General features: G+C 39.0%; 1 protein-coding gene across 1 annotated transcript in view; it reads right to left on the minus strand.

Annotated features, from left to right (window-relative positions):
• The window catches only part of cacna1bb (calcium channel, voltage-dependent, N type, alpha 1B subunit, b), a 178,772-nt gene that overhangs the window by 104,607 nt on the left and 47,231 nt on the right, over positions 1-26,934 (minus strand). The window contains 3 exon segments of the mRNA XM_044173254.1: positions 4,898-5,085; positions 9,780-9,932; positions 10,743-10,834. Of these exon segments, the coding sequence (XP_044029189.1) occupies positions 4,898-5,085; positions 9,780-9,932; positions 10,743-10,834 (433 nt within the window).

The following is a 26,934-nucleotide window of genomic DNA, read 5'->3' on the forward strand; positions in this document are numbered from 1 at the left end:
ACAATGAATTTGCGCCATGCACATAAAAGTAGCTTTTCAAGGCTCTGAGCAAGTTGTTCAAATATTAAATCATTCTGGCTTAAATAATTATCTTCCTCTCTGATAAGCTTTCAAACTGGACTTCCTTACACCTTCAGAGAGCTATCATCGGTCTGAACGTGCCCTCATTGTCACCACTCCCTCCAGCTGAAGAATAACATGGCAGTGCTTCGTTCCACTACATCAGCTGATGGGAGACCGCAGGATCCGGGGACATGGCGTCGCCGGGGGAGGTGAAGTTATGAGGGAAGTGGGGGGATGAACGGTAGAGAGGAAGCAATAAGGAAAGAAGAAGAAGAGGGAGCAGGACGGTAATGATGTGGAGGATGGGGAGAGGTACTCTGCATTTTCTTTTGGACCATTAGAGAGGAAGGTCTGAGCGATCCCCCTCTGGGCAGAGGCAGCATAGTCATCAATCTGCAAGGTTAACGCTGGGTTACAGGAAAGTATATAATCCACAGAAGAGAGCCTCCGCCTAGATGCTATTCTGGCCTCATGATGTTATAGACTACACCCTCCCCTGTGCTTCTGTTCCAAGAGTGCAGCTACATTTGTAGACTCAGGATATTAAAGCATACGTGACATACATGCCCGCTCCACTGCATTCACACAAATACACCTATGGCTCTTTTCCACTACATAACGTCATGATTTTTCCTTTGATTTCCTTCGTTTGCCCCATCCTTTGGGGGAAACTGTGGAAAATTTCAGCCCTGCTCAGATGGTGAGTTACATGTACTTTCAGGAGGTACTAACAGTGCAGTCAATCAAGATGAGGCACTTGTTAGACACACAAGCCTATAGGCTGATGTTCTACCGGCACAGTGAGTGAGTCATCAAAGGCTTCAGCAGACAGATGGATGTATAGGTGTGAGCCAGGTGTTACATTTCAGTGAAGCTCTTCAAGGACTGTGAAAATACTCTCCAATGAGCTCAACACTGTCTGCATGTAAAACCTTAAGAGCAATCAGACCAATCCAAACAGTCCCAAAATGAGTGTGTGAATGTCTCTACAAGGCCATGAGAAATCTCTCCCTCCTTAGCCAAACACCTCTTCATGCATGTGAATCAGTCTGGTCACGAAAAGGAAAAGACTGAAAGAAGAAGGAAAAGATAGAGGACAGGATGGTGAAATTCAGCAGTGCAGAGAGAGAAACCTGGTTGAATAGGTTAGCAGGAATAAATACAATAATAAAAGCCACACAAAAAGGCTTCAGTAAAAGTAACTGGTGGAACAAAAGGAATGACTTTGAGCAGAAGGAAAAGAAAAAGTACCGACTGAGAGAAAAGGCATTCTCAGATCACAGCAGTGTGGATCTGCAGCGCTTAGGATAATGAGCCAGAAAAAGCTACGGGAGATGTTTGGAGTGAAACAAGCAGGAAGAGCAAGAAGAAGAAGGCACTTAAGAGAGGTAAGTGACTCACAATGTAATGCCAGTTAACTGCTATCTCCTGGGAAAAGAGAAGATGAAGCAGAGGGAAAAGGAATGAAGGCAGGGAAAGGAAAAGGAGAGGTGTTTAGGGAATAAAAGAAGATAAAGGTAGAGGAAGGGAGAGTGAACTAGAGGAAGAGGTTCATAAGAAGTACATGTGCAAATAATGCAACAAATAAATAATTAGCAAAATAAAATGTAATGAATCAACTGTCTACAGTATGATTAGAAGCAGTTGCATGAGGCCAAAACCCTAATTTTTAACGCATTTTCAAATGTACCAATAACCAACAAATACTTCCAACTTAGCTAAGTTTTTGTAGCAGAGAAGCATTAACAGAGAATTAGCATGGGTCTTTTATGTGGGCTGTCAGGTAGTACAGGTAATTGTTTATTTCTGTAATGCACAAGTGCCAAGCCCACCTGGATTTATGAGACAATAAAACATTTACATGTATATGTATACTAACATATAGTGTTACACTGCATGCCAAACTCTACAAATAAAATCTGCCACAAAAAGGCTCTCACAACTCAAGTCTTCCGAATCATCCGACCAGAAGAAGTTAACAGTGAAGCACATTTATTATAAAATGTGACCCTTAAATCATCATATGATGAGCATTAAAACATAAAATGGACTTCAGCTTCAATCTCATCTAAATCACATAACAAAGCCATTACTCCTACCTTTTCAAAAGTTAATGATAATGTACCTGAACATAACTGTCCACACTGAGATCTTTGACTTTTGGTTACGTTCTTCTTCACATAATGTTGCGGTTTAGGTAGTTTTTGATGAGACAATATATTCGCAATTTAGGTTTGTACCAAATATCAACAGATAATTTATCCTTATAAATAACGGTTCGTCTACACAGAAAGCGTTTCAACCGCGTTTTACAGTCGTCCGTCTCACGCACGTGGGATGGAACAGATACGCTCAGATTTTCATCAATACAGCTGTCTACACAGGCAGTACAACAGTAACTTTATTGATTGTGTGTTGGACTGCTGACAAAACGCGGGTTAACTACACTCCTGTGCCTGTGGACACAGATGGAGGGCTGAAGCTGCTACTGCTCTGCTAACGTGCTGCTCACGCTACGCTTCCTGTGTAGATGTGTTGTAAGGGGTGTAAGGTACAATTTGTGCTAAGCGTGACGAATATTACACAGCAAGCTGTTTGGGAAAAAAATGAAAGATAAATGAATCTATCTAATACTAAAATGATGATTAATAAGCCACCATTCAGGCATGTTCACAAGTCTGTTGCAATGGCGGATCATCTCACATTTATGCTGTTGGGAGGTTCCCATCCCACCACTGATGGCCCAAACTAGTGTCAGGAGCCACAGTGCAATCAGGAAATGATGTTTTTCTAAAAGGCAATATTCTCAACATTCTAATTTTATAAGCAGGCTAATTTAAGGTCATATTACAAGGTGTTTTTTAATTGAATTCAACTAGTACATTCTCCTCTGTTCTCCTTTTCCTTATTGAAACCATCTCAATGTATCCCTACACCAGAGGCAACCTTTCAAACCTTTCATGACTCTGTAAACACTGGAAATCTTTTTTTGTCTTTAGATGGAAACTTGTGTCATATTTTTTTCTCATTTGGCAGGTACTGCTAGTCCAATATGTGAGGCTTATGTTTAATCTTGCATTCATCATTTGGTAATAAAAATAAATAAAACAGATGAAGATCTGAGTCAGACAGCCATCGTGGGATTTTTTAGTTCTGCTTGGCTGGACGTCCCTTATCCTTTAGGGATTCTTGTTTTTCTTTTTGTGTTCTGGGATTGTGTGTTTTTAAAAGGCACTATCATGCTTTTGGCTGGCCTGAAAAACCAGAGGTGCTGGCATTTAGATAACAAAACTGTTTGGGTTGGTGACAGAGAGAAAAAGTACTAAAAACTTGTATGGCTAGGGGGGTCGTCCCAGTGACCCAGTTGTCTAAGACACAAGCCACATGGCTGTAACATCTCTGCGTTGTGTCCAGCCGCAGATTGTTACTTGGCAACTTCCTGAACTGAATTTAAATTGTTATGCAGATGACACCCAGATTTATATTACCATCCTTTTCATGCATTTTCCTTGCATTTTTTACCATGCTAAACTGTTTTTGAATACTTTACCTCGCTGAATCACCATTGAGATTTTTAAATTGTGACTGAAAAAAACCTACTTGTTTCTCTTTCCTATAATTGAATTTCATAATTTCTACCTTGTTCTGATATTTGTTCCTTATTTACAGTTTTGTGTAAATAAGCTTTCTGTAAATAAGCAATAAAAAAATCATATTTGTTGTTTGAACATGTGTTTTTGTTTTACATTTATATTGTTATTATCTTCCCTTTCTGTAATTACCTTATTTGTTAAGTGTACTAAGACACTGACATGCCATTTTTTAGTTCAAAATAAACTTACTTTTATACATTATCATATATCATACATACATGGAGACTAACACTGGACAGGTATGTCCTCAGTATGTCACAGTATGTCCTCTGTGCCACTGCTGTTACCTTACCATCCATGATGAACCCAAATGGGCACACTGACACCCTGAAGTGCCTGTTCACCATCTATGCTTCAGCATGCTGGCTTACACACATGCACAGACAAGCAAAACATCAAAGATGAGATAGTCTAATATTTGCAGGTTTATGAATGGCAAGTGTCATGTTTAAATTTATGAACCGGTACGGAAAATCTGAGAGGGTAAAATGAGTTCATAACGCTCTGAGGGTGGCAAAGGTCAGGAGGTCTCAAAAAACATTACTGTAGGGTTCATTCACAGAGAAGCATAAAAATCAACAACTAATCAGCAAACTTAACACGGCAGCAGCGGATGGCAGCCCGCCATTGAGTCTGGTTCTGTCCAAGGTTTCTGCTTCTTAAAGGAAGTTTTTCCTTGCCACTGTTGCCAAATGCTTGCTCATGGTGGGATTTGTTGGGTCTCTGTAATTAATATTATAAAGAGTACAGTCTAGACCTGCTCTATAGGAAAAGTGCAATGAGATAACTTCTGTTATGAATTGGCACTATTTAATTTAACTAATATCATAAAAATCCAGTCCTTTTTCAAGAGATCTTGCCATAGACCAAAGTGTTGGACCAGTGGAAAATTTGACCTGGCGGTAGCAATAGGCAAAGTGTCAAAGGGTCACCATAATCACAAAGAATCATCTTCTGAGGACCATGAATAACCTACCAGCCCAGTAATTATTATGATACTGTGGACTAAAATATTTAAAGACAAGTCGACCAACAAACACACCAACTAACAGGAAATAGCTGTGCAAAAATGGTAAGATTGAAGATGTTGATGAAGAACATGTGAGGAAACAGACAGACAGCAAGAATTCAAGGTTATACTACAAACAACAACATTCAGTCTTCAGTGCATTTAGACTCACGCTGTAAAGGATGTCCACCCAGCCCTCCATAGTGATGCACTGGAACACAGTAAGCACTGCAAACAGGATGTTGTCGAAGTTGGTGATACCAAAGTTGGGTCCAGTCCAGTACTCCCTGCACTGGGTCCCATTGGGACATGTCCTGGCCGGGGGTTCCAGACCACAGGGCCAGTCTACTGCTCTTTCACCTGACCAAAAGAGAAATACAGATATGATATGCATATTTACATTTTCAGGTAAACTTAAATGATACTTCTAAAGTATCTATCAGATGGATGGATGGATAGATAGATAGATCTCAAAGTGACTGAATGACTGAAAAGATGATTGAAAAGTTTTCAAATTCGATGCCACAATTCCAGTGGCACCAAATGCTAACAGGTTTTATGTGGGTCAGAAGTGTAGCAGGGACAGCAGAGCAGCCAAAATGTCCTTTTCCCCCTGCAACTTTCCCCACCTGCTTCATGCTGCTCTGATGTGTCCCGAGATTTCCTAACAATTAGTCATCAGTCATGCTGATAACATTTCCAAAGGGAAACACCCACAAACATCCCTCCCAGGTGCCCTGCCTACCTCAACTGGTTCCTCTCAATGAAGACCATTGACCTCCTAACCTTATCATGCAGAGTGAGGCTGCAACCTCATTCTGTCAGTCTTTACACAAAGCTTGTGACCACAGGTGAAGGTCGGTACAATGGTTCACAGGTAAGTTTAGAGCTTTGCTCGGTGGCTTGGCTTAACAGAGCGCCACTGTTATCGCTGCTGAAGCACCTAGCCAGCAGCCAATATCACAGCCCTTCTTCTCCACTATTTGTCAGATGCCCCTTTTCCCCAACAGTTACTTAATGAAACATAAAAACACATATTTTTATGGGTTTTTATATGATTTGCATTGTTCTGTGTACACTTTGGGAAAAAGTTCTTTGAACAAATTTTCAGCCTTGCTCAGCAGGTGATACTAATTCAATGTTCCTGGTACTTTTAGATGGTGCTGACAGTGTTGCAGATCATGACTGATCAAGCAAATGTACCTTTACATCACAAGGACCCCTACAACATACATAAATCAATAACCACTATTTTACTATCACATCTGCAACATCAAAACCATTGAAATGTGCATGTTGGACAAAAAATGACATCCAAGCCCAGAAGTTTGAATCAGAGACAAATAATTATACCATATCGCAGTGACTGGGAAAAGTGAGAATACAATATTACATCATATTACAAAACTGTGTTTCTAGTCTTGGGGTGTCGCGTCCGGCCTGGTACCTTCGTTAAATGTCATTCCCCACCTCTCTCCCCTCACTTCCTGTCATCTCTCTGCTATCTGCTATCAAAGGAAGGCAGTGGTTCAAGTCAATGCACTTGACAACGTTCAGGTTTTGTATGGAAAGGTTTGGGTCACAGTTTGTTAAGTTCCTATAATGAAAAAACAGCAAGAGAGAAGTCAGCCTCAGATTTGGACATGTTGATACTGATGCCCACCAGGTCACACTTAGCTCTAAATCATTTTTGTGTCATTTTGAGTTTGATTCAATCCCCCGGGGTCAATCAAACTGAGATCTCTGTTGTACTCACAGTTTATCTTACATTTTTCATTCAAACCAGTGGAGCATACTTGTAGAACCTACTGGTGCACACTCTGCCACACAGCTGCATCTACAGCTGCCAACACCCTGTAGACCACACTGGCGGAAAGGGCCTTAGTCAGACCACGATATCATTGATGCTTATTGGTCTTTATTCGCACAACTCAGAACCTCGATGTTACCCACACAGATACGTAGCATCGTAGAGGATGTGCACTTTAGGTAATGATGTAAATCAAGACATATCTACAGACAGTAGTGTTTTAAGTCTAAAGTCTGTTTTTACACATCTGTCTTGAAATCCACATCATTCCTAATGGATGTACTAGATCATACAATCATAAAATCAATAAATGCCAAAAGCATCAAACAGGATTTCATTTACAGTATGTGCAACAATAAACTATGACATTTGATTAGGATGTGAATTTGGAAAAAAATGTGTTTTCATGTTTAGTCAGCTTGGTGTGGATGTGTTCATCTATGTGGTTAAATTTTGGGGGGTTATGAAATGACAGAGAGATGATAGTACCAGAGTACATAGAGGGTGCTGAGAGTTTGTTTAAAGGATGTGCTGGCACACATGTCAGCAAATGGGGATCAGAATAAAGAATAAATGTGCTGAGTATAACAGATGCCTTGTGCACCCAGCGTTTCATGAGGGATAGTGCCACGATCACAAGTTGTGCCAAGTTTTAACGATGATTTGCAGAGCCAGATTGCACAGCCAACATCCCTCTGGTGTCACTCCAGTAAAATGTGTCCTTTATTTCCTACTGACAGGTGCTGTGTCAGCCGGACTCAGTGTCCATGGATGATATGGGGACATCTCAGGTCTCTATTTCCTTCTACTGGAGGCTGTTCCTAATTGAAAGAACATTTACAAAATAAATTGGGCTCATAATTTAAGTTTTATTTTATTTATTTACTAAAATAATTTATTTTATTATGATTTAAAAGGTGTGAAAATTAAAGAATTATGGTAAAAATTAAAAAATGCCATTTGCAGTGATTACATACAGAGGTTTAACTGTATCCTGTTTTGTGTTAGATCTTAAATCATTTTGGACTTTGTGGAGTTTGTTTATAATCGAATGAATGTCACAAGGGAAATTTTTCAAAGCAATCCTTCTGTGTGTGTGTCCTAAACAAAACTTAAATAATGTCTCATGACAGTATGTTTATTATTTATCTAAAGGCAAAGTCTCAGCCGAGAGAATTAATGAGAGGAAGAAACTATTTTCCACAAGGCAAAGGACAAAAAAACAGGGTCTTGAATAAGCTTGTGCTCAAGTGAAGGGACACCCAATGAATACACACTTGAAAAAAGCCGTCATGTAGAAAGTTGTTGCCAGTGCTGCTCAGCTTAATCAAACCCTGCTGTGTCTCTGTGACTGAAATAACGCAATAAAACATGTACTGTACATTAACAGGTTGTCACAGCTGCTCACACAACTACGAGCACTCTGACTGGGTTGAAACATGCGCGCGTGCACACACACACACACACATTGTACAGCTGGCCCAGACAATATCCCTCAAGTCACGCCTTCACACTCTATCTGACACCAGCAGTGAGGAAATAAAGCATTCTCATAATTTTTATCACTGCATTACACAATGGGTAATTTAAGCCAAGCAGGCTAACTGTTTTCTATAATTACTATAATGCAGTAGTATAATAATAACACTGTAATAGTAATTTGGCTGTGATTTATCAGTAATGTTTTTTTGCTGCTATGCTAACTCACACACAGGGGAGGAGGCTTATCTATCTTGCTTTCTCCCTCATTTTTATTTTCACACATTAAAGGACCATACCAGTGATTTTGGTGGCTCATGCACAGTACAGTATACTTTACATTAAAGCTAACCATTTTACAAATTGTGATGTGTTTCAGATTTTGTCAGGCTTGAAACTCATCGCACAACTCTTCTCCGGTGCACCATTCTTCATTCATCAAACATTTTCAGCTATCAGCCTTCATACCACCCCGATGAAGGCAAGACAGTCAAAATGTGGTGAATAAAGCATGGTGTACTGGTGTACTGGACAAGAGCTGTGCGACATGTTTTAAGTTTGATGGACTTGCACTGAAGCTCACACTGATATGACGCACACTGTGTGTGCGTTCTCAAAGTTAGAAATTGGTGGCTTTTCAAACTTACAAAAATCAATTAGCAGACTCTTTAAACTTGATTTAATTGTGATCATCAAGCATTTATTTGTGAAAAAAACTGTATTTTTTTATTTGATCTATTATCACCAAGATGACTTTTGACTAGGCCTACACTGCTCATTACAGGGTTCCTATCATTTGCTGATAATTTCCTAGAAAGGAGTTGATATGCAACTAAGATTCCTTGGAAGGATCCTGGAAAGGACTATGTTGTTTGATACTAATTATCGGGAAAATTAAGATTTGGTGAGGTTTTTTTTTTATTAATTTCCCCTATAATTAGTACCAAATTACATAGGCCTTTTCAGGAAACTTATTAAGAATTTTCAGGACCAATAAAATGTAAAAAAGTGTTTCCAAAAGTAATATTTATGTTACAAGGTAAATGAAGTGCAGACTTAAATAAATCTGCAATTAAACTGCATTATCATGCAACTTTGACAGAAAATAATGCCAAGTTGATGTTTAGTTGGTACACTGGTAGGAAGTTTCAACAGTCATTTTTCAAGATTTGATATTTGTACAAAAAAATTATGGAAAACAATGGCTGCCTGAAAGGTAAAATATATTTTATAAGTCTGAAGCTCTACCGCATGTATTAGAAAATGGTAGGCAGTAATGTAAACATAATTTATATTTGAGGAGATAAAACACTGTTGCTCACAAAGCTGCTCACTAACACACACTCCTGATATAGGAGAAAGATGGAACTAGTGAATTGCAACCTTATTCTTACCATCTGAGGTAGCATTCAATCAGAAGAATGAGTACATAAGCATATTGAGTTACAGCAGAAGCTATCAATCAGAACCTAAAGACTGTGAAAATACCATTCATCAAAATCAAAAATTCACTTGTTTGTTACATTGATATAGGCATACTGCCTGCCAGCACTGTAAATGTGTGGCTACTCATAAGCCACATGTACGTACACAACTTATGAAATCATTTATGTACGCCTGCATAAATATGCAATGCAATATATGTTCTTATCCGTAACAAATACAGGAACACAGCAGAATGAAAAAAAGTTTTTCCTGGCGTCAGCTCAGCCGATAATCAGTGTTGTCGTACAAACACACGCCACAGCCAAGCTGTTGCTCTCACCAGTGTCTATCTTGAAGCAGGTGGTGTGGAATTTGCCCATGTAAAACTCCACCCCGATGATGGCAAACATTACAATGGCGAAGAAAAGCAGCAGGCCGATCTGAAGCAGAGGAACCATGGCTTTCATTATGGACTTCAATACCACCTGGAGACCTGAGAGACAGAAAAAGATGGGGCAGAGGTGTTATTTCTTGCCCGCTTCAAAGGAGGTTTATTGCAACCTGGGTCTTATTTTTGTTGTTTTTAGTCATTTCTATTACTTAGTAGTGCATGCTCCTCATTTCAACATTTTATTGAAAAACTTACCAATTTAGAAGACAAAATGACAACTTCGTAAGACAATCAAAGGCTAGTTTATTACATCTAATCTTCATCTAATTAACTAACAAGCAAAGATGTAACTTTCTTGTTACTGTAATAGTTTTAATAGGTTTACTTGTCAAAACTATTTTACAAAGTATCGTAGAAAAGGTTTCAGTCGTAGTCATCTGGACACTGTTTTCAGAATCAAGACGTTTCGGCTCCCATCCGGAAGTCATTCACAATTGAGAATGACTTCCGGATGGGAGCCAAACGTCTTGATTCTGAAAACAGTGTCCAGATGACTACGACTGAAACCTTTTCTACAATAGAACACTCCTGGACGAATGAGGGACTACACCGTCTTATTTTACAAAGTGATTAAAAGTTCAAAAACAATTTAAAAAGTAAGAATGAAATGATAAATTATTACTGTATATGTAGGGCACAGAATTAAAGAACATATCAAAATATCAAAGAACAAGAAGAGAAAGATGGGAAACTGATGTGGATGTACTCCTGCCCTTTTCTTTCAAAGCTCAAATCACTGCTGAGCAACACACTGGACAATAACGTTCCTGGAGTTTGTACAAGCCACTTTGTCTATAGTATAATCTCTCCCTTAAGATCATAGTATCTTCAGATGTTGAGCGAGTGACTTACTGGGGATTCCTGACACGAGTTTCAGGGGTCTCAGCACTCTCACCGCTCGCAGTGTTCGCAGGTCAAAGTCCGAACCCACCGTGGCCAGGATTCTATATATACACAGACACAAACATCCAATAAGCATGGTTAAAGTCTCTGCAATGTGACACAATATTTCACTGTAGCACTGATAAACACAATATAAGGTTGCAACTGACAATTATTTTATTTTTTCTATTTTTGGATTTTACTCAATTATGTTTTAGTCTATAAAATGTCAGAAACTTATTTCAAAAAAAGCAGCAAATCTTCACATTTGAGAAGCTGGAGCCATAAAATGTTTCTCTGCTTAATAAATTATTAAAACAATGAATCGATAATCGAAAGTGTTGTTTATTAATGCTGAATCACTTAAGCACTAGGGCTGCACTACAGCTTCCATTTTCATTATTGCTTAGTCTGTTGATTATCTTGTAAATTTATCGATTAATCTTCAAGTCTATAAACTGTCAGAAAACTGTTAAAAATGTCCTTCACAAAGCTTCTTCAAACTGCTTGTTTTGTCCGCTCAACTGTCCAAAAAGCAAAGATATTTAATTTACAGTAACCAAATCATTGTTGATTACTTTTCTATCACTCGATCAATTCATTGACTAATCATTGCAGCACTGTTTCAGCAACTGAAACAATAACAATATTGTGAGGCTGGGTAGTTTTCCAAGGAACCTAAGAAACAGCCTTGGGGTTTTTCATTGATTTCTTGAAAATGAACCATGTCATTTTACGCTAGATTGGTCAAAAGAGAGAGAAAAGAGCTGCAAATAACAATTATTTTCATTAATGTTTAATCTGTTTTTCGATTAATCTATTATGGTGTTAACTATTAAATGTCAAAAAATATTGAAAAAATGCCAATCATCATTGAATTGCTTGTTTTTTTTCTGCCCAAAACGCAAATATGTTCAATTTACGATGCTATAAAACAGAGAAACGCATTTCAGCACCAGTATGAACAATCTGTCTGCCTTCTCCCACACACACAGCCTGTAGGTTGATCACATAGGTGTCTGATTACATCACGTGCTGTTTTTACCTACAAGTAGAGAAGCGACATCCTTGTGTGTGTGTGTGTGTGTGTGTGTGTGTGTGTGTGTGTGTGTGTGTGTGTGTGCGCGCGTGCACTGGCCATTGAGCCACAGCTGGCAGCCCTCATTACAGGCTGTACACAGAGGGGGGAGACGTAAGTGCTCCACTGAAACACACGGGAAAAAAACACATGCTGTAGGCTTCAAAAAGAAAGAGAGGAGGAGGAATATAAAAGTAAGATCTACTGTAAAGAGAAAGAGGGTAAGTGAGTTGCATCTGGAATCTAAGAGGGAGACATTCCCTACTTTGGGGGACCTTGCTCTACTAGTGTAGTTTTACGTAGGGATTATACGGATACGTCTCTATCAGCTTTCAAGGAAGCTAAAATATTCTTACCAACATTTTGTAGGCTGAAAACATATTCTGCCATTTTGTTTCAGTCCAGTCTGCACTGTTGCGTGCTGCACAGACACACTGCGGGGCGAGGTCATTACACATAAACAGAGTCACTCAATGTCAGTTTTTTGTAAGGTCAATTTCTATCTTGCTATGGTGGAGACAAAATGATGGATTGAGAGAAGTCTGTCAACAGTTTGTTGAGAGAAATGATGAATGAATGGAAACGAGCTTGATAATCAGACTGAATTGCCATTTAGTTTTCCCTTCGCTATTTAATTCACTGGAAAAATCAGAGAGGATTCATGATGCGTTTTTTAAAACACATTCGATTGTAAATGATATTATTTATGGGGATGTTTTTCAAGCTCTTAGTTAAGTACCGTCGGGAGGCCCAAAGCAGGCAGAAAATCCTCAAGGGTACAATAGCTTTTATATAGAGGGTAGCATACACTCATTACCGACTGATACAAATTCAGAAACACACACACACACACATAGACACACACACAAACACATACAGAAAGAAAACGTAGAAAACAAGAAAGGTCGCTTATCGCTCCCTGGTTGCCAGTTGGCATGGTAACCGATAAAGCACTTCTGTGCTTTATGGGAATTATCATTATGGGTGAAATCAGTCTGCTGGGATGAAAGTGCCTGTTTTGTAATATAGAATACATTGTTTTATACATTTTTCATGCACAGGCTTTGGAGTTGATCAAATTCTCTGACAGTGATGGATTTCTAATTGCTCCTTTTCATAATTTTCTCATTACTTTCCCACATGCAAATTGTGATTTTTATTTATCATACTGTTTTACAATTTTCAGCTCCACACAGGAAATCCACAGAGATCAGAGCTTAGGGATGACTTAAAGATGACATATTGATGAGGACTGCAAACAGTGTGTAGAGGAAAAAAGCCTCTTAATACACACACATCAGCATGCACATACATGCATATATGCATTCACACTTATCGAAACTTTACTGTAAAGAATTACATAAACATTTAAACCCAGTCTTTCGTTGTCTCTCTCCATTGTACTATTGTACAGTCACATGCCATAAACCCGTTCCATATCAAAGGCTCCTCCAGACGCAGCTGAGAAATACAGCCTTCTTTTGCCCAAATTTGGAGGGCACAACTTGTGTGTCTTTTGCAGCCCTCAGTATCCCACAATCCATTGTGCCCCATCAGTTGTTAAATAGAGCATTCAGGTGACCCTTATTACCATTGATTTTTCCAGGATGCCAGGACGGTATGGGCGTTTCAATTAGAAGCATATGAAATCAATGAGGACCGCTGAAACAACAAAGCCACGTGGCGTAGGTTGCTATGCCAATACACGAACATGACTCACAGAGTGTCTGACTGAGATGAGCTCCTAATGACCAGAATTGAAAACACTACAGTTTCGCCGAGGTCAACCGAAAAAGAAACCAAATGAAAAGTTTGTTTGTGCTGAACACTGACGGATTATCAATAACCCGAATATCAATGCACAGATCCACTCAACAACCCCGAAAATGACAAAACAAGCTCTGCACTGCACTCTGTGTGTACCGGTGCAGCAGACAGAGAGAGAGAGAGACGAGTTAACAGAACAGTTGTTTAACGTTACAGTATCAATGTGTAGGTAACAAACATATATACTGTATATCGCTGCCATTTCACAAGTAATAAGTAAAAAACTCACTCTTTGCTGAGCTCCACAAAATGAACCTCCTGGACTAAACAGTTTGTTTTGTATCCAGTTCTGATTGAAATTTGCGCTGAACATAATTTTTTTTTCTTTGTCACTTGAATACAAATCTGTGGAAGTGTCAATCCTCCAGACGTACATTTCACCTGTAATAGTCCTGCACTTTACCTCACAGAAGTGGCGAGGTCACCTCCTGTAATTAACACCTGTTAAGCTACAAATCCACGATTTTGCGTTTCCTGTGCCTTTAATAGATAGACAAGTTTCTCGCTGTCCTTCTTCCCAACCCTAACCTTTGCAGCTATTTGAAAACACCTTAACAACTAACCCTAAAAAAACTATAGCCTCACCCTACTAAACACCCAGAACACCAATGCAACCACCTAACAACCACCACCCGACAGCCTAGCAGTGTACAAACACTGAGAAACTAGCAACCACATAGCAAAGCCAAATATCTAGCAACACCCTAGCAAAACCTGAAATACCTAGCTTTTGCAGCTGATTTACATAATCTAAATCTTTAACAATTATTATAGGAATTAGTCTTTGTTCATCTGCCTACAATTAAAATACATTAAAGGATAATCCGTCTGCTCTGGTCATAGAAAAAAATGCATAATGAAATTCAGATGACGTTGTTGAATTTCAAATGATTTGCACCCCAAATTTCAGGCTTGGAGCTCTAGAATTTGCACATTGTACTATAAAACATTGACATTTTTCAAACCAGTGATTAAAAAATTTTAGTGTTCTGGGTATGACGTTGATGAACAAATGAGCAAGCTAGAATAGTCTATTCACAGTACATAAAGCCACTGTGACCTGAGGAAACAGAATGAAAAGAAGATATAAAAACATGAATCATCTCTCTGTGCTGTTTTTATATCCTCCACAATCAATAACTCACTTTGTTCTGCTCAGTGCACACATGCATGTGTGTCTGTGTGTGTCCATACTTATGTCTATGTGTGTTCCCATTTGTCTGTGAAGGGATGATTTGATGACTGTGTAGACAGACAGTCGGGAAGGGAGCAGGCTGAAGAAGAAGCTGAGTTTTAATATCCCTTTATCATCACCACAATATATCCATGTGGGCGCCAGACACTGGCACAGGAAATATGGAGGGTGATGCTATCGTCTGTCACTCGCTCACACGCGCACACACACACACACACACACACACACACACAGAGCCACGTGCCACTTTCCTCCGTATTGCCACACACAGGTACAACCATAAAAGTAGGTTTGAGCAGGTAGACGTTTGCTCGGGGTCGAACCACTCAAATAAAAAGACGAAGACACATAATGGTACAAAAGCAAAAAAGACATGCACATGATTTCTACATAGGCGTACAAATTCACGCATACACAATAAAGTACCCATTTCCTGTGTGGTTCATCAAATCATATATCCAGATCTTGTGATTCAGCCTTTATCGCTGGAATATAAATATAATTTAACCTTGAAGAAACAACGGCAGAGCAAGACAGAGAGAAAGAGTGATTCATCAAAATATGTAGGAAGGAAGATACACTTGGCTTCATTTAGTTGTCTATTAATTTTTATTCTTCATGCAAAAAAATCAAATGTGACTTGTGTGACTGATAATCACGTTCACTCCCTAGTATATGGACATGCTTTTAGGACTGAATTCCACTTTCGTCCTCACGGTTCAACTGATGAGCTTTCTTGCACATGAATGGAAGTGTAAAGTGGACACAATGGGTGACATGCTCACCAGGAGAAATGTGAGAAAGAATGTTTGAACACAGCACTACCCGCTAAATACAAGACTTTACATTCTTATGTCAGACATTCAAGCTCCATGAATCAATATTTGTATTACTAATTGAGCTTTTTAATCTCTTTTAGCTCATTTTGCATTTTATAATTAATTTCATTCTGGTTCAGTCTCACTGCTCTCCTTAAACCTTGTTTCCAGCAGCAGCAGCTCTGATAAACCCGCTGTACGCTACCTGTTAGCGACTAGCTGGTGAAGAAAGTGGAACATTTAGTAGCTAAAGAGCCAGATATTTTTTCTCAGGAGTTGGTGGAGACCAAATCAGAACTAAAAGGAGAATGAATATTGGACTTACATTCAGCAGGTGGTCAGAAACATGACTCCTGATTTATGCTAATGTTGCTACGGGATGTGTAAATGTCGGCCAACAGGTTTTGACAGCTGACAGGGCTATTTGTATGGCAGCATGTTTTGGAGCTTTAAAAAAATGGTTAGTTCAGCTTTGAAAGAATAGTTTCGACATTTTGGGAAATGCGCTTATTTGCTTTTTTGCCGAGAGTTAGATGAGAAGATTGATACCACTCTCATGTTTGTACGTTAAGTGTAAAGCTATAGCCAGCAGCCAGTTAGCTTAACTTAGCATAAAGACTGGGAGCAGGAACAAAGAGCACCTCTCAAGCTCACTGTTTATATCTTGTTTATATCTTATATCTTCAAGTTATATCTTGTTTGTTTATTCTGTATAAAAACTGAAAAAAAGTCTTTTTTTTTTTACTTAAGAAAGAGAGAGCCACAGTCGGGCCGCGGGTTCAAATTTAGCCTGCAGCCCTCTACTCCATGTCTTCCCCTTTCCTATCTACCTTAAACTGCATATCAAATAAAGGCAAAAAAGGCCCCAAAAAATGTATTTCACAAAAAAGAAAGAGAACATTATCCCAAAATGTTAAACTACTCCTTTTAGGAAAGTGATAGATGAAGAAACAGAAAACAGCCTAAAAGAAAAAAACACAGAGGTGGGCAGAAAGATGTAGCTGAGAAAAGAAAGGGAAACGGAGAAACGCAGCCTTCTCGTGAGGCTGAGTGATGGAGTTTAATTACTGCGACCCTGCCCAGCTGGGGGCCAGGGGCTATGATTGAGTTTTTCACACATCCCTGTAAGAGGAGACAGGGACTCCCAGAGGACAAACAAGATAACATGGTGCTGAAAACCTGACTGAATAACTGCCTGCCTGTCCGTCAGAGTCTATGCCAGGGGTCCAAAATTCAATTTCTTTTGAAGTTTTCCTGCTTTGTTCTGGAAGAACTTAATCATCTTTCCCTTACTAGTACTAATACAGGTACTTATGCAGGCGTCATATCAATTTATGGCTTTTAAAGCTTCCGTTACTTAATATTTCTCCAGGCAAAACACACTGCAGACACTCCTCATTGTTGGAGGAAAAACTGTACTGGCCAAATAGTAGGGGGGAGAGCCACTAGAGGAGGATTTTTAATTGAGAAAGAAATATTCAGTTTTACATATCAGGACATCATGCCAGGACCCGCCTGTAAAGTTTAAGAAACACTGGTCTAAGCAGTAAGGTACAGCAAGCAGCACATTGCGGCAACTCACTTCAAACGGTATACTGTTTGCTGCCTGCTGTTCTGGAAACCTAGAACAGGCAAGAGAAAAATACTTGTCTACCTGACAAATTGTCAAACTGCATATTTTTTGCTTGTCTTTCTTTCTTTTTGTCAGTACAGATATCTGTGTCTATTAGATTACCATCAACGTGATGTTGAATGTTATTGATCTGCTGTATACCTCAGACTCAAAGGCCCCAAGTAGTTTTTGCACTTTTAGCAGTAAGGCCCAAGGATGGCACTGTCAATTGGCTGGTCCATCTGTTCTTGACAACTGCTGACCAGATTGCCATCGATTTTGGCGTGGACATCCATGTTCCCCAGAGGATGATTCCCTGTGATTTTGGTAAAAGTCAGACCTTACTGTCAAGTACCACAACCACGTCAACATTTCCTTTTTACCAATTTAGTCCATGACACGGCATTTTGAAAACTACGGGGAGATTTAAACGAAAATGGCTGTGGATTAGAGTTGTGTGATCTGGCAAGAGATATCATTAGATGATTTTGCTACACAATCAATACCATGGTTTCTATCCCTTTAATATCTCTGGTTGTTTTAGGCCAGTGCTGGCTAAGTGGCAAATCAATGAGCAGGACCACCTTAGGGCAAGATTCAAATTACAGGATTTGTTACCTCAATGAGGTGACCTGATTTTCCAGGTATTTAATTCACCAGATTAACCAAAAACTTGCATATTTGAAATATGAACAGTGTTTTAAAAAAGATTTAATTAAAAAAAAAGTATTATATCACAATATATATGTGACATGGATTGTCCAAACCTGTCTGTCAGTCTGTCTGCCTGTCTATTTTGTCTTTCTGTCTGTTTCATTCTCAGAACTTGGGTGTCAGAGCTAAAACTACAACCTATAAAACAAATCAAAACTATCTCTATTCTAAATCATCTACATAAGAGTTAAGAGTGCAGGGATGTGCAGGCGGACACACACACACAATATAGAAAATAGACCTCATCATTAGACACAGACCATTTCTTGCCAATTAAACCTAATTTCTGCCATCTCATCTAATAGGAAATGAGCCAACCAATCATGAGACAGGCTTCAGTATGTCACATCCTGTTTGTGAACAAAAGTGGAATGCGTGTGTGTGAGCATGTGTGTGTATGGTGGTGGGCCGTATCGCCATGACGTTATACGATGTGAGTGGACAGCTGTGACAGAGTCAGGAGAGCAAGCATTTCCCACAATGCACATGAGGACAGAAGGGGGTACTCAGTAACTCATCGTGGCTGCCAGAGTCACTCGCCATCAAACATGGCTGCTGTTGTAGTGCTGTGGTTCTAAATTAACACTACATGCACACACACACACACACACACACACACACACAAAGGCATCCTCCTTATTAGACTCATAAACAAGGCAAAGGCAAGGGACTAAAAAACAAGCTAGCTCACATCCTCAGGCTAGGATATAACATAGCTCTGATTTTCTTGGTCATGCTCAGCTCAGGTCTGACAACCTCCTATTTCATTTATATCCAACATAACTAAAAAAATAAAAAAAAACATGTAAAAACAATCGAGACATTGTTTCAATAAATGTTGTCTGATTTCTGAGTAGAGACAATTCACATTGCTAAATGATTTGATTAAATGGATGTTGTGTCTTTTGCGATAAATTCAAAGTTCTTAACACCCATCGTTAGGTATACTTCCCGCTCCTCGTCATCCATCTTTCAGTGTTCTTTTCTAGCTAGCTGACATAAAGGTTGACGTAAATGTGCCTCCTTTCTTTTAGCGTACATGATAAAAACCAAGCAGGTTTATGTAAAGCAATACTTTACAATACATTATGAGAAACATGCTTTGTCACCACTAGAGTTAGATCAGAAGATTGAAATCAATTTCTTGTGCATACAAAAAAAATAGTCCAAGATGTGTTTAGCCTAGCTTAGCACAAACACATGAAGCAGGGCAAACTGCTAGCCTAGCACCATCAAAGGTGGCTTCCAACTGAAAAGCTGGCAACATTTACACATTGCATCTTTTGTGTTCATCAACTGTAGAAATACAAAACGAGACTTTGTGGTTGATGAGCAGACAGCGATTATTTGACGTACTGGTAGCAAGCTAGCTAACAAGACACAGTCATGTCAAAAAGAGTGAAGTTGTTGGAAGACAACTGTTATCTGTTTTAGGGGAAGCTAATTACTGCTATTTAACACTTTTTGTAATAAATATTTCCTGGACCTATGAAAACACAGATGAAATGAAATTGATACTGATCTTCTCATCTAGCTAACTCCAGTTAAAGGTCCAGTGTGTAACATTTAGGAGGAGCTATTGGCAGAAATGGAATATCATATTTATAAGTATGTTTTAATTTGTGTATAATCACCTGATAAGAAAAGGCGTTTCCCCTTCCACGGAGGCCACCATGTTACTACAGTAACTCAGGACGGACAAACCAAAGACTAGCTCTAGATAGGGCTGTTCATGTTTTTTGTGAGTATCGCGGCCACCGTAGTCTCTCCTACACGCTTGGAAGGGGAGGGTGATGCGAGCGGTATTCAAATGGTTGCAAACTGCATCAATGAATGCTACTAAATCCTACGCACTGCACCTTTAAAACAGGCTTTTGGAGTAAAAGAGTGTTTCTGGGATTAGTAAATGTTATGTAATGTATACAACGGAGCATCAATTTCAGTTTATTTCACTGTTTTATATGCAGTATTGTCAACAACTCACTAGGTAACATAAATGTAAAAGTATCATTTAATGAAGATCAGATGGCACTGACCACTGAACAGATGTGTCCCTGACAAACTAGATTAATATTTTCCAGTATGGAGATCATCTTCAACAGTGGCAAATGTACTATTTCACCACACCATACAGATTGACAGAATAATGATGCGCTATATGGCTAAAAGTATGTGGAAACCCATGTCCACTTACTTTTATGTCCTTTTTTCTGGGGTTGTTTTTCATGGTTTGGGCCCCTTAGTTCCCCTTAGTTAAGGGAAATCTTAATGCTACAGGATGCAATGATAATTTAGACAATAGTGTGTTTCCAAACACATTACTGTGGATTTTTCAAACCTAGTAAATAAAGCTAAAACGTCTCAAAAGTCACATCACACACACTACAGGTGTGTTCATTTTAGTGTCAGAGCAGTTTTCGCACTGCTCAGGTTGAGGTCTGAGATGTGTTGTTGAGCCAAAGCTGGCACAGTCCTCAGTAAACATAAACAACACAGCAAAAGAGTAGGTGTCCCCCCTTTACCCTCCCTTCTCTACTTCCTATCCTCATTGTTCCTTCCTTCTCCTCGTACATCTGAAGGTAAATTAACCCCAGTAATGAATCCCAAGTTGTCAAAACATAACACACAGGTTGGTTCACACTGCCACGACCAGACTGAAGTGAAATCATAAAATTATAACACACATACTGTAGTTGCCTGAAGTGAGTAATGACAGAAACAGGAAAAGAGAGAAAGGCTGTTGCCGTGGTGCACACAGAGGGGGGTAGAGGGGTGGAGGTCCCTCAGGCTTAGCCATGTGCCTCTCCAGTCGGCCTATTTTTAATTTTCGCCGATGCCCCTAAGAGAGTCTGTGCATGCCACTGGGTAGCCACCTAACCTGAGCCTCACCCGATGATTAATGACACAGAGAACACATTTGCAAAGCTTCCTTCTAGATCAGCAACAATATTTTCTGCACTCTGTCCCACTCAAAACAAGCATAAGCTGCGCCCTAATCTGTTGCTGCATACTAATTCGTTGCATTTTAAAAGAACACATAATTAGCACATTTTCAGAAAAAGAGACCCGATCTGAAAGGGACTCTAGTCCAGTCAGACCCAGTCTTAGTAAACCTGAGGATGATTAGACCCTGCAGATTTCCTGCAGTTTACATTCTCCGTCTGCCTCAAAAAGCCTATTTTTCTCCTGTGATGATTGACTGAATACAATTTGGTCTGACTTGGGTTACTAACAGCGTGGACCCATGAAGACCTCATTTAGAGGCTATCTGATAGTGACAGTTCTCATTAGAATTGATATGGATCTGGCATCAAATTTTTAAGGGCTGTGAATCTTTCACTGAGGGTATCCAATAAATCATTTAGCCAATGCTGTAATGAAAGTGTTTCAGATGTTTTCCAATGCTGGGGGACCATTTTCTTTGCTCCTTCAATGTCGTCAGTACTACATACTACTTCTAGGCAGGACTTTAATATGTAGTGTGTTTACACTGGAAAAGTGATAAAATAAAAAGGTATGCTATGGAGTTTTTGATCACTAGAAGTGACACGATTCCTGCCAATGGTTTCACGCTATTCCACTGATCTACAGGTGGCGGTAATGCAGCAAGAAACACAGCAATGCGCCAGCAAAGGCAGTGAAGAAGAAGACTGCTACCAAGTAAACAAGGATGTAAACAATGCAGGTTTCAAACTTTAAAGAAAAATTGGATTTACAAATTTTTCATGAAGACAGACATACATTCAATGTATTTTTTAGACCTCAAGGATACACACAATGCATTTTAATGAGTAACACTGAATTTAAACAGAAACTTTGTTTACAAGAAAACTCCACAGGGCACTTTTAAACCTGGAATAACTGTAATTTTTTTTTGGCCACTTGAGGGCAGCGGAAACAACATTGACATATCATCACCTTTTACGTTGATATGGCAAACTTGTTAGCAAACAGTTGCTTATTTATGCATCCAGCAGTTACGAAGCAACATATCAGTTGGAGTCGTGTTTCTGGAGACCTGGTGAATGTAAGTCCAATATTCGCTCTAAACCAACCATAACAGTTTTAGCTCTGTTTCTGCTCTCTACCAGCTCCCGAGGGCAATGTCTGGCTCTTTCGCTGCTAAATCCTCCACAATCTTGACCAGCTAGTCTGCCGTTTGGTACTAGGCAGGTAGTGTACAGTGGATTTTTAGACCTTTTTATTTTTTCAGAAAACAGCTGGCTGCTGCAGCTCAAAATTATGCCATGAGACAGTAAAGTTGCAGACAGCTAAAAAACGAACTGAAACTCACTATAAAGCACAATAAAGCTGAGGGGAGCTGCAGATTTGAGTGATAATTCTTTCACATTGTCATTTGATAAATTGTTTATAAATATATTACCAAAAAAAAACAAAACGATTGTAGCCGCTTTAAGTATACTCCAAGATGTCAGTATGGATATTACATGCTGTTGATGGACACTATTGTCCCGCAATGCAATGTACAAGAGAACAAGGAGCTGCTCCTGGAAGATCTCAGCAAATAAAACATAAAGTGTGCAACTGCAGTTGCATTCCAATGTCACTATTTGACGTCATTTGAATCATTTCTTGTTAGTACAACACAGCAAACTACATAGATTTCTTGTACGCTAACTGCAAAAACAGAACACTATGAAAATTTGCATGCAGTACATCCTGCATAGTATTAGCATGTAAGTATGGAATTGGGACACAGCTTTAGTCCTGCTTTACTTTGAAGTCCCAGGGGATCAGATTGTGGTTGGAAAACTTAAAACACACATGTTCCAAAGAAAGCACTGCGGATCAGAAACCCATCATCACACATGGATCCGAACAGGAAGCAGATGCACGAGATAATGGCAGCAGGGAGCTCGACAGTGGGCTGTCAGGAGTGAGCATGTTGTAGTTTTTTAATATGGCATTCAGCCACAAGTGAGACAATTGATTTACTGTCAGTTTTAAAGGACACAAAATTAGTGACAAGCATGGCAATCTGTGTTTTGATGTACACATTTCAGACACAAGTTTTAATGCTAAAATATTAGAATTATTACCATTATCAATAATATTGGTAATAGTAAGAGCAGTAGTAGCGTAAGAGGAGTGCCGCATGTACATACAGTAATCCAGGAAGACTGTATGAGCGTTACTGTTAGAGGACACTTCCCCCCAAGGAGACATCCTGACAAGATGTGCTGTGATTTATGTGTGGGAATGCAATCAACCCCAGCCTCCTCAGCTGAATCATTTCTGGAAAGCTGCACCTGACATTATGGCAGACATCCATTTTGTGGGTAGACTTTCATTGTATAGATCATGAGGTACATCACTGGGATTGTAGCCAGGGGGTTTGATGAATCTGTACCGCCGTATAAAACAATGTTTCCTGTCTGACACTTACTTATGCAAGTAAAGTACATTTCAAACAAAGTAAGAAAACCTTTATCTTTATGGTGTTTTTCAAAACCAGGGTGCTTACCGAAAAAGCTAATAAAGAACAACAGAGAGAAAGAGAGGAGAGCAGCAGACACAAACACTCGCAAAAAAAAAAACATTAATAAAAAGATAGATTAATATAAAGCCAGACAGTAAAGATATTGCTTGAAATATTTGATAAAATTTGTTTATCTCAGCCAGAGGAAGGTCTATAACTGATGAAATATAAGTTAAAATCAGCAAAGACAAAGCTTTGGTTGGAAATGTCTAACTTTAAGGCTGAAAAATGATTTTATTCCCCAATGTCAGCCAATATCATATCATATATTAGTATAAATATCCTATGGTTTTTTATGGCTGCCAAATCCCATCAAATAGAAATAGTCTAGATGTGCACCTTTTTATATACATTTCACCTGAATTCAGCCTGACATATTCCGTATCTTTGGAAACTTTAGGATCTCCACAAGAATTTAAAACTAGGTTCTGTGGGTTTCAACAATGTTATGCTGCACACCATGAGTTTGTAATGGCTGACTCACTGGTGGCTCAGTGGGGTTTTCGAGGTTAATGAAACCAGGGTGTTCCTCTTGATTAACAATAATAAACCGTATTTCATTCAGTCGTTCAGCTTTAATCATCAAAGGAGCAAAGAACATAACATTTCTGTCTATAACCATGTGAATGCACAGAAATCATAAAACACTGAAGGCATACATGATAGAGTAAGTTACAAGACAGAATACATTTTAGTATGATTCTAACCACGACCCTATTAATTAAAATATTGCCTAACATAGAATTAATAATTTACATTCAGTAATAAAAGGCTCCATGATTACAGTGATAGATTTTCTGTCTGTTGTCATGGAAATTTGACTTTGGACTCTGCTGTGATACAGATGAAACTTGAGATTCTAATTTTGTTTTCTGAGTGTTATGATTGCTATATTGATTGCAATATATTTGGACTCAGTTTTGTCAACTTCATTTCCTTTTGGACTTAATTTGTTTTTGATCACTTGCTGGCCCCTGTGGTTACAGAGGCTGTCTTGGCACCAGTTGCATCACAACAGTAATCATCATCTGTTTTCAGCAAAATATCACTGACCAAGACATTCAAACTCCACACTGCCTCCTCAGATTGTAACAGCAGCAGCTATAATGTTTACAGTAGAACTGCTGGGTCTGTTTAAAACACCGCTTCTCATTTTCACCACCTTAGTGTGAACAAACTGTCCTTTATTTTTACGTCTTTGTCGCAGATTTTTGTGCCGCTGAAGAGAAGCTCCAGGCCTGTGGACATGCTAACACAGCCAGGCTGTCGCTCACAGAATTGTAATCAGTGGGGAGATCTGTCTTTCTTGGAAGAAAAGCTCTCTAATGCGCAGCCACCACTTGCTGAATTTGGATGACTGTCAGACTCTGTCAAAAAACAGATTCCCAGACTCTCTTTCTTCATAAATTTACACTAAACGGCAGCGTTTTGACATGAGAGCACCAGAACTGTAGTTTATTCCTAAAAACTTTGGGCCATCATCCTGTCAGATATATAAAATTAATATCTTATCTAATCATAAATGTTAGAATTGCCTCAAAGAGCAATCAAGAGAATGGTTTCGAGGTAATAGGGAAATAAAGCTCATCAAAAAACTGAAAATAGGAAATGTTAGTATTTGGGTTCTTTAATGACGCAGCTGGCAAGGTGTTTAGCCACAGACAAATAAATAATGGCTGCCACTGAGCATGACAATATTAATTAGAACAATAAAAACCATACAGTATTAATGTTTTTAGCAGAACAGCTTGGTGAAAATGCATTAAAAAATAAATGACAGCAGTGATTGTGTTTTTAAAGTGAAAGCAAGTAAAGTGAAGGTATTACTAGCACAAGTTGCAAGTATGCAAAATGTCTAAGATGAGAAAGGATAGTATTTTATTAATGCAGTCCCTGCAGCAGTCATGTAAAAACCTTGAAGTAAGCAAGGAATGATGGATGTTAAAATTATCTTGGCATGTAAAGATAGGGTTTGACAAAACAAGACAAAACGTTTAACCAAATGAAGGTGAGGTATTTGAACAAATCCATCAAACAGCATGGATACTATACTGTACAGCACCATCTCACTGCTGTTCATTTCAACGGGTGTTAAAATAAAGTGCCAACAGAGAACAGAAAAGAGGTAAAACAAATGCACGAGTTTGAGGAATGGCCTTAGCTTGAAATGGAGGACATAGCTTTTCTTTTGCAATCCTGTCTTTTTGGGCGTATGAGCACGTGTGAGCATTGTGTTCAACACGTCATCCCTGGCCGGGTTCACATCCCACGTCAGTTGACATTTTATTATTTAACCATGACCGTGATTGCTCCCTAAACATAACCATATTGTTGTTGATGTATACAAATATTGAGGGAATATCTGTCTACTCTCAACAAAATATATTTTGCTAATGCAAAATAGAGATAAGGTTGCTAGTTTGGGAAGGAAACCTTTCAAATACAGGTCCATCGATGTGGAAGCAGCAGAGAAATGATGGATGGACAGACACTGTCTTCATCCCATTTTCAATAGCATTATATGAGCAGCAAGAGGGGCCCTGTACATTTCCTTTCTAATAGCCCAAATTATATAAAAGCAGTACTGGAGTTAAATCCAACTGACATTTCATTAAAAGGTATGCATTTGTTCAAGCCATGTTTCAGTGAATGCTGGAAGTCTTACTGATTACTGATTACTTATAATCAGTATTTAATCAATTATTTAATGAGGAACACATTAGACAGGAGTGACCTTATGTTTAAGGTCAACGAGGGCCAGTTTTCATACGGGATCTCATCTCTGAACACAAACAGCTCCGAGGTTCAGGTACTGATCAGCTTTGTTTACACAGTCGCCAGAGGGCCTCAGAAATTCATGTTTCCTGGTAACCAGACGTTGGACGAACTCAGTCTCAATGGGATCTGACTGAGAAAAGAGAATTAAGTGGAGTGAAGCTAAATGAAATCTGCTGTGCTGCAGGCACCCGGGGTTTTTATGGGTGACAGAGGATCTAATCTATGCTAATCAATTTACTCTGTTGACAAATTAAACTTTTAAGCAAACATAATCGGTGCATCACGGCAAAGCACGACAGATATAAAAGTAATAAAATCTGTCCGCAAGTAAAATAATGTTTAATACCTCGCAAGACCATTATACAAACTGTACATATTACAAAAGAATGTTGTATAACAGTGGCTCCCAAACTTTTTCTGTCATGTCCAGTTTTTCACGGCAGACATTTTGACTTGCCATTGCAGGAAAGGCACAGGCAAAGGTCTCACCTTCAATTAATAAAAAATGAACTTAAAGGGGATGCAGAGGCTTATGTCGATTTGAATGGTTTGCTTAGAAGTTTAATTAGAAGAGAAAACACCGTCTTGAGAAAGTAAGTGAGATCAACTGTGCACATCTTTTCAGGCCCAGCCTACTCCT

The sequence above is a fragment of the Siniperca chuatsi genome, linkage group LG18 (assembly GCF_020085105.1).
Source record: "Siniperca chuatsi isolate FFG_IHB_CAS linkage group LG18, ASM2008510v1, whole genome shotgun sequence".
In the NCBI taxonomy this organism is placed as follows: Eukaryota; Metazoa; Chordata; class Actinopteri; order Centrarchiformes; family Sinipercidae; genus Siniperca; species Siniperca chuatsi.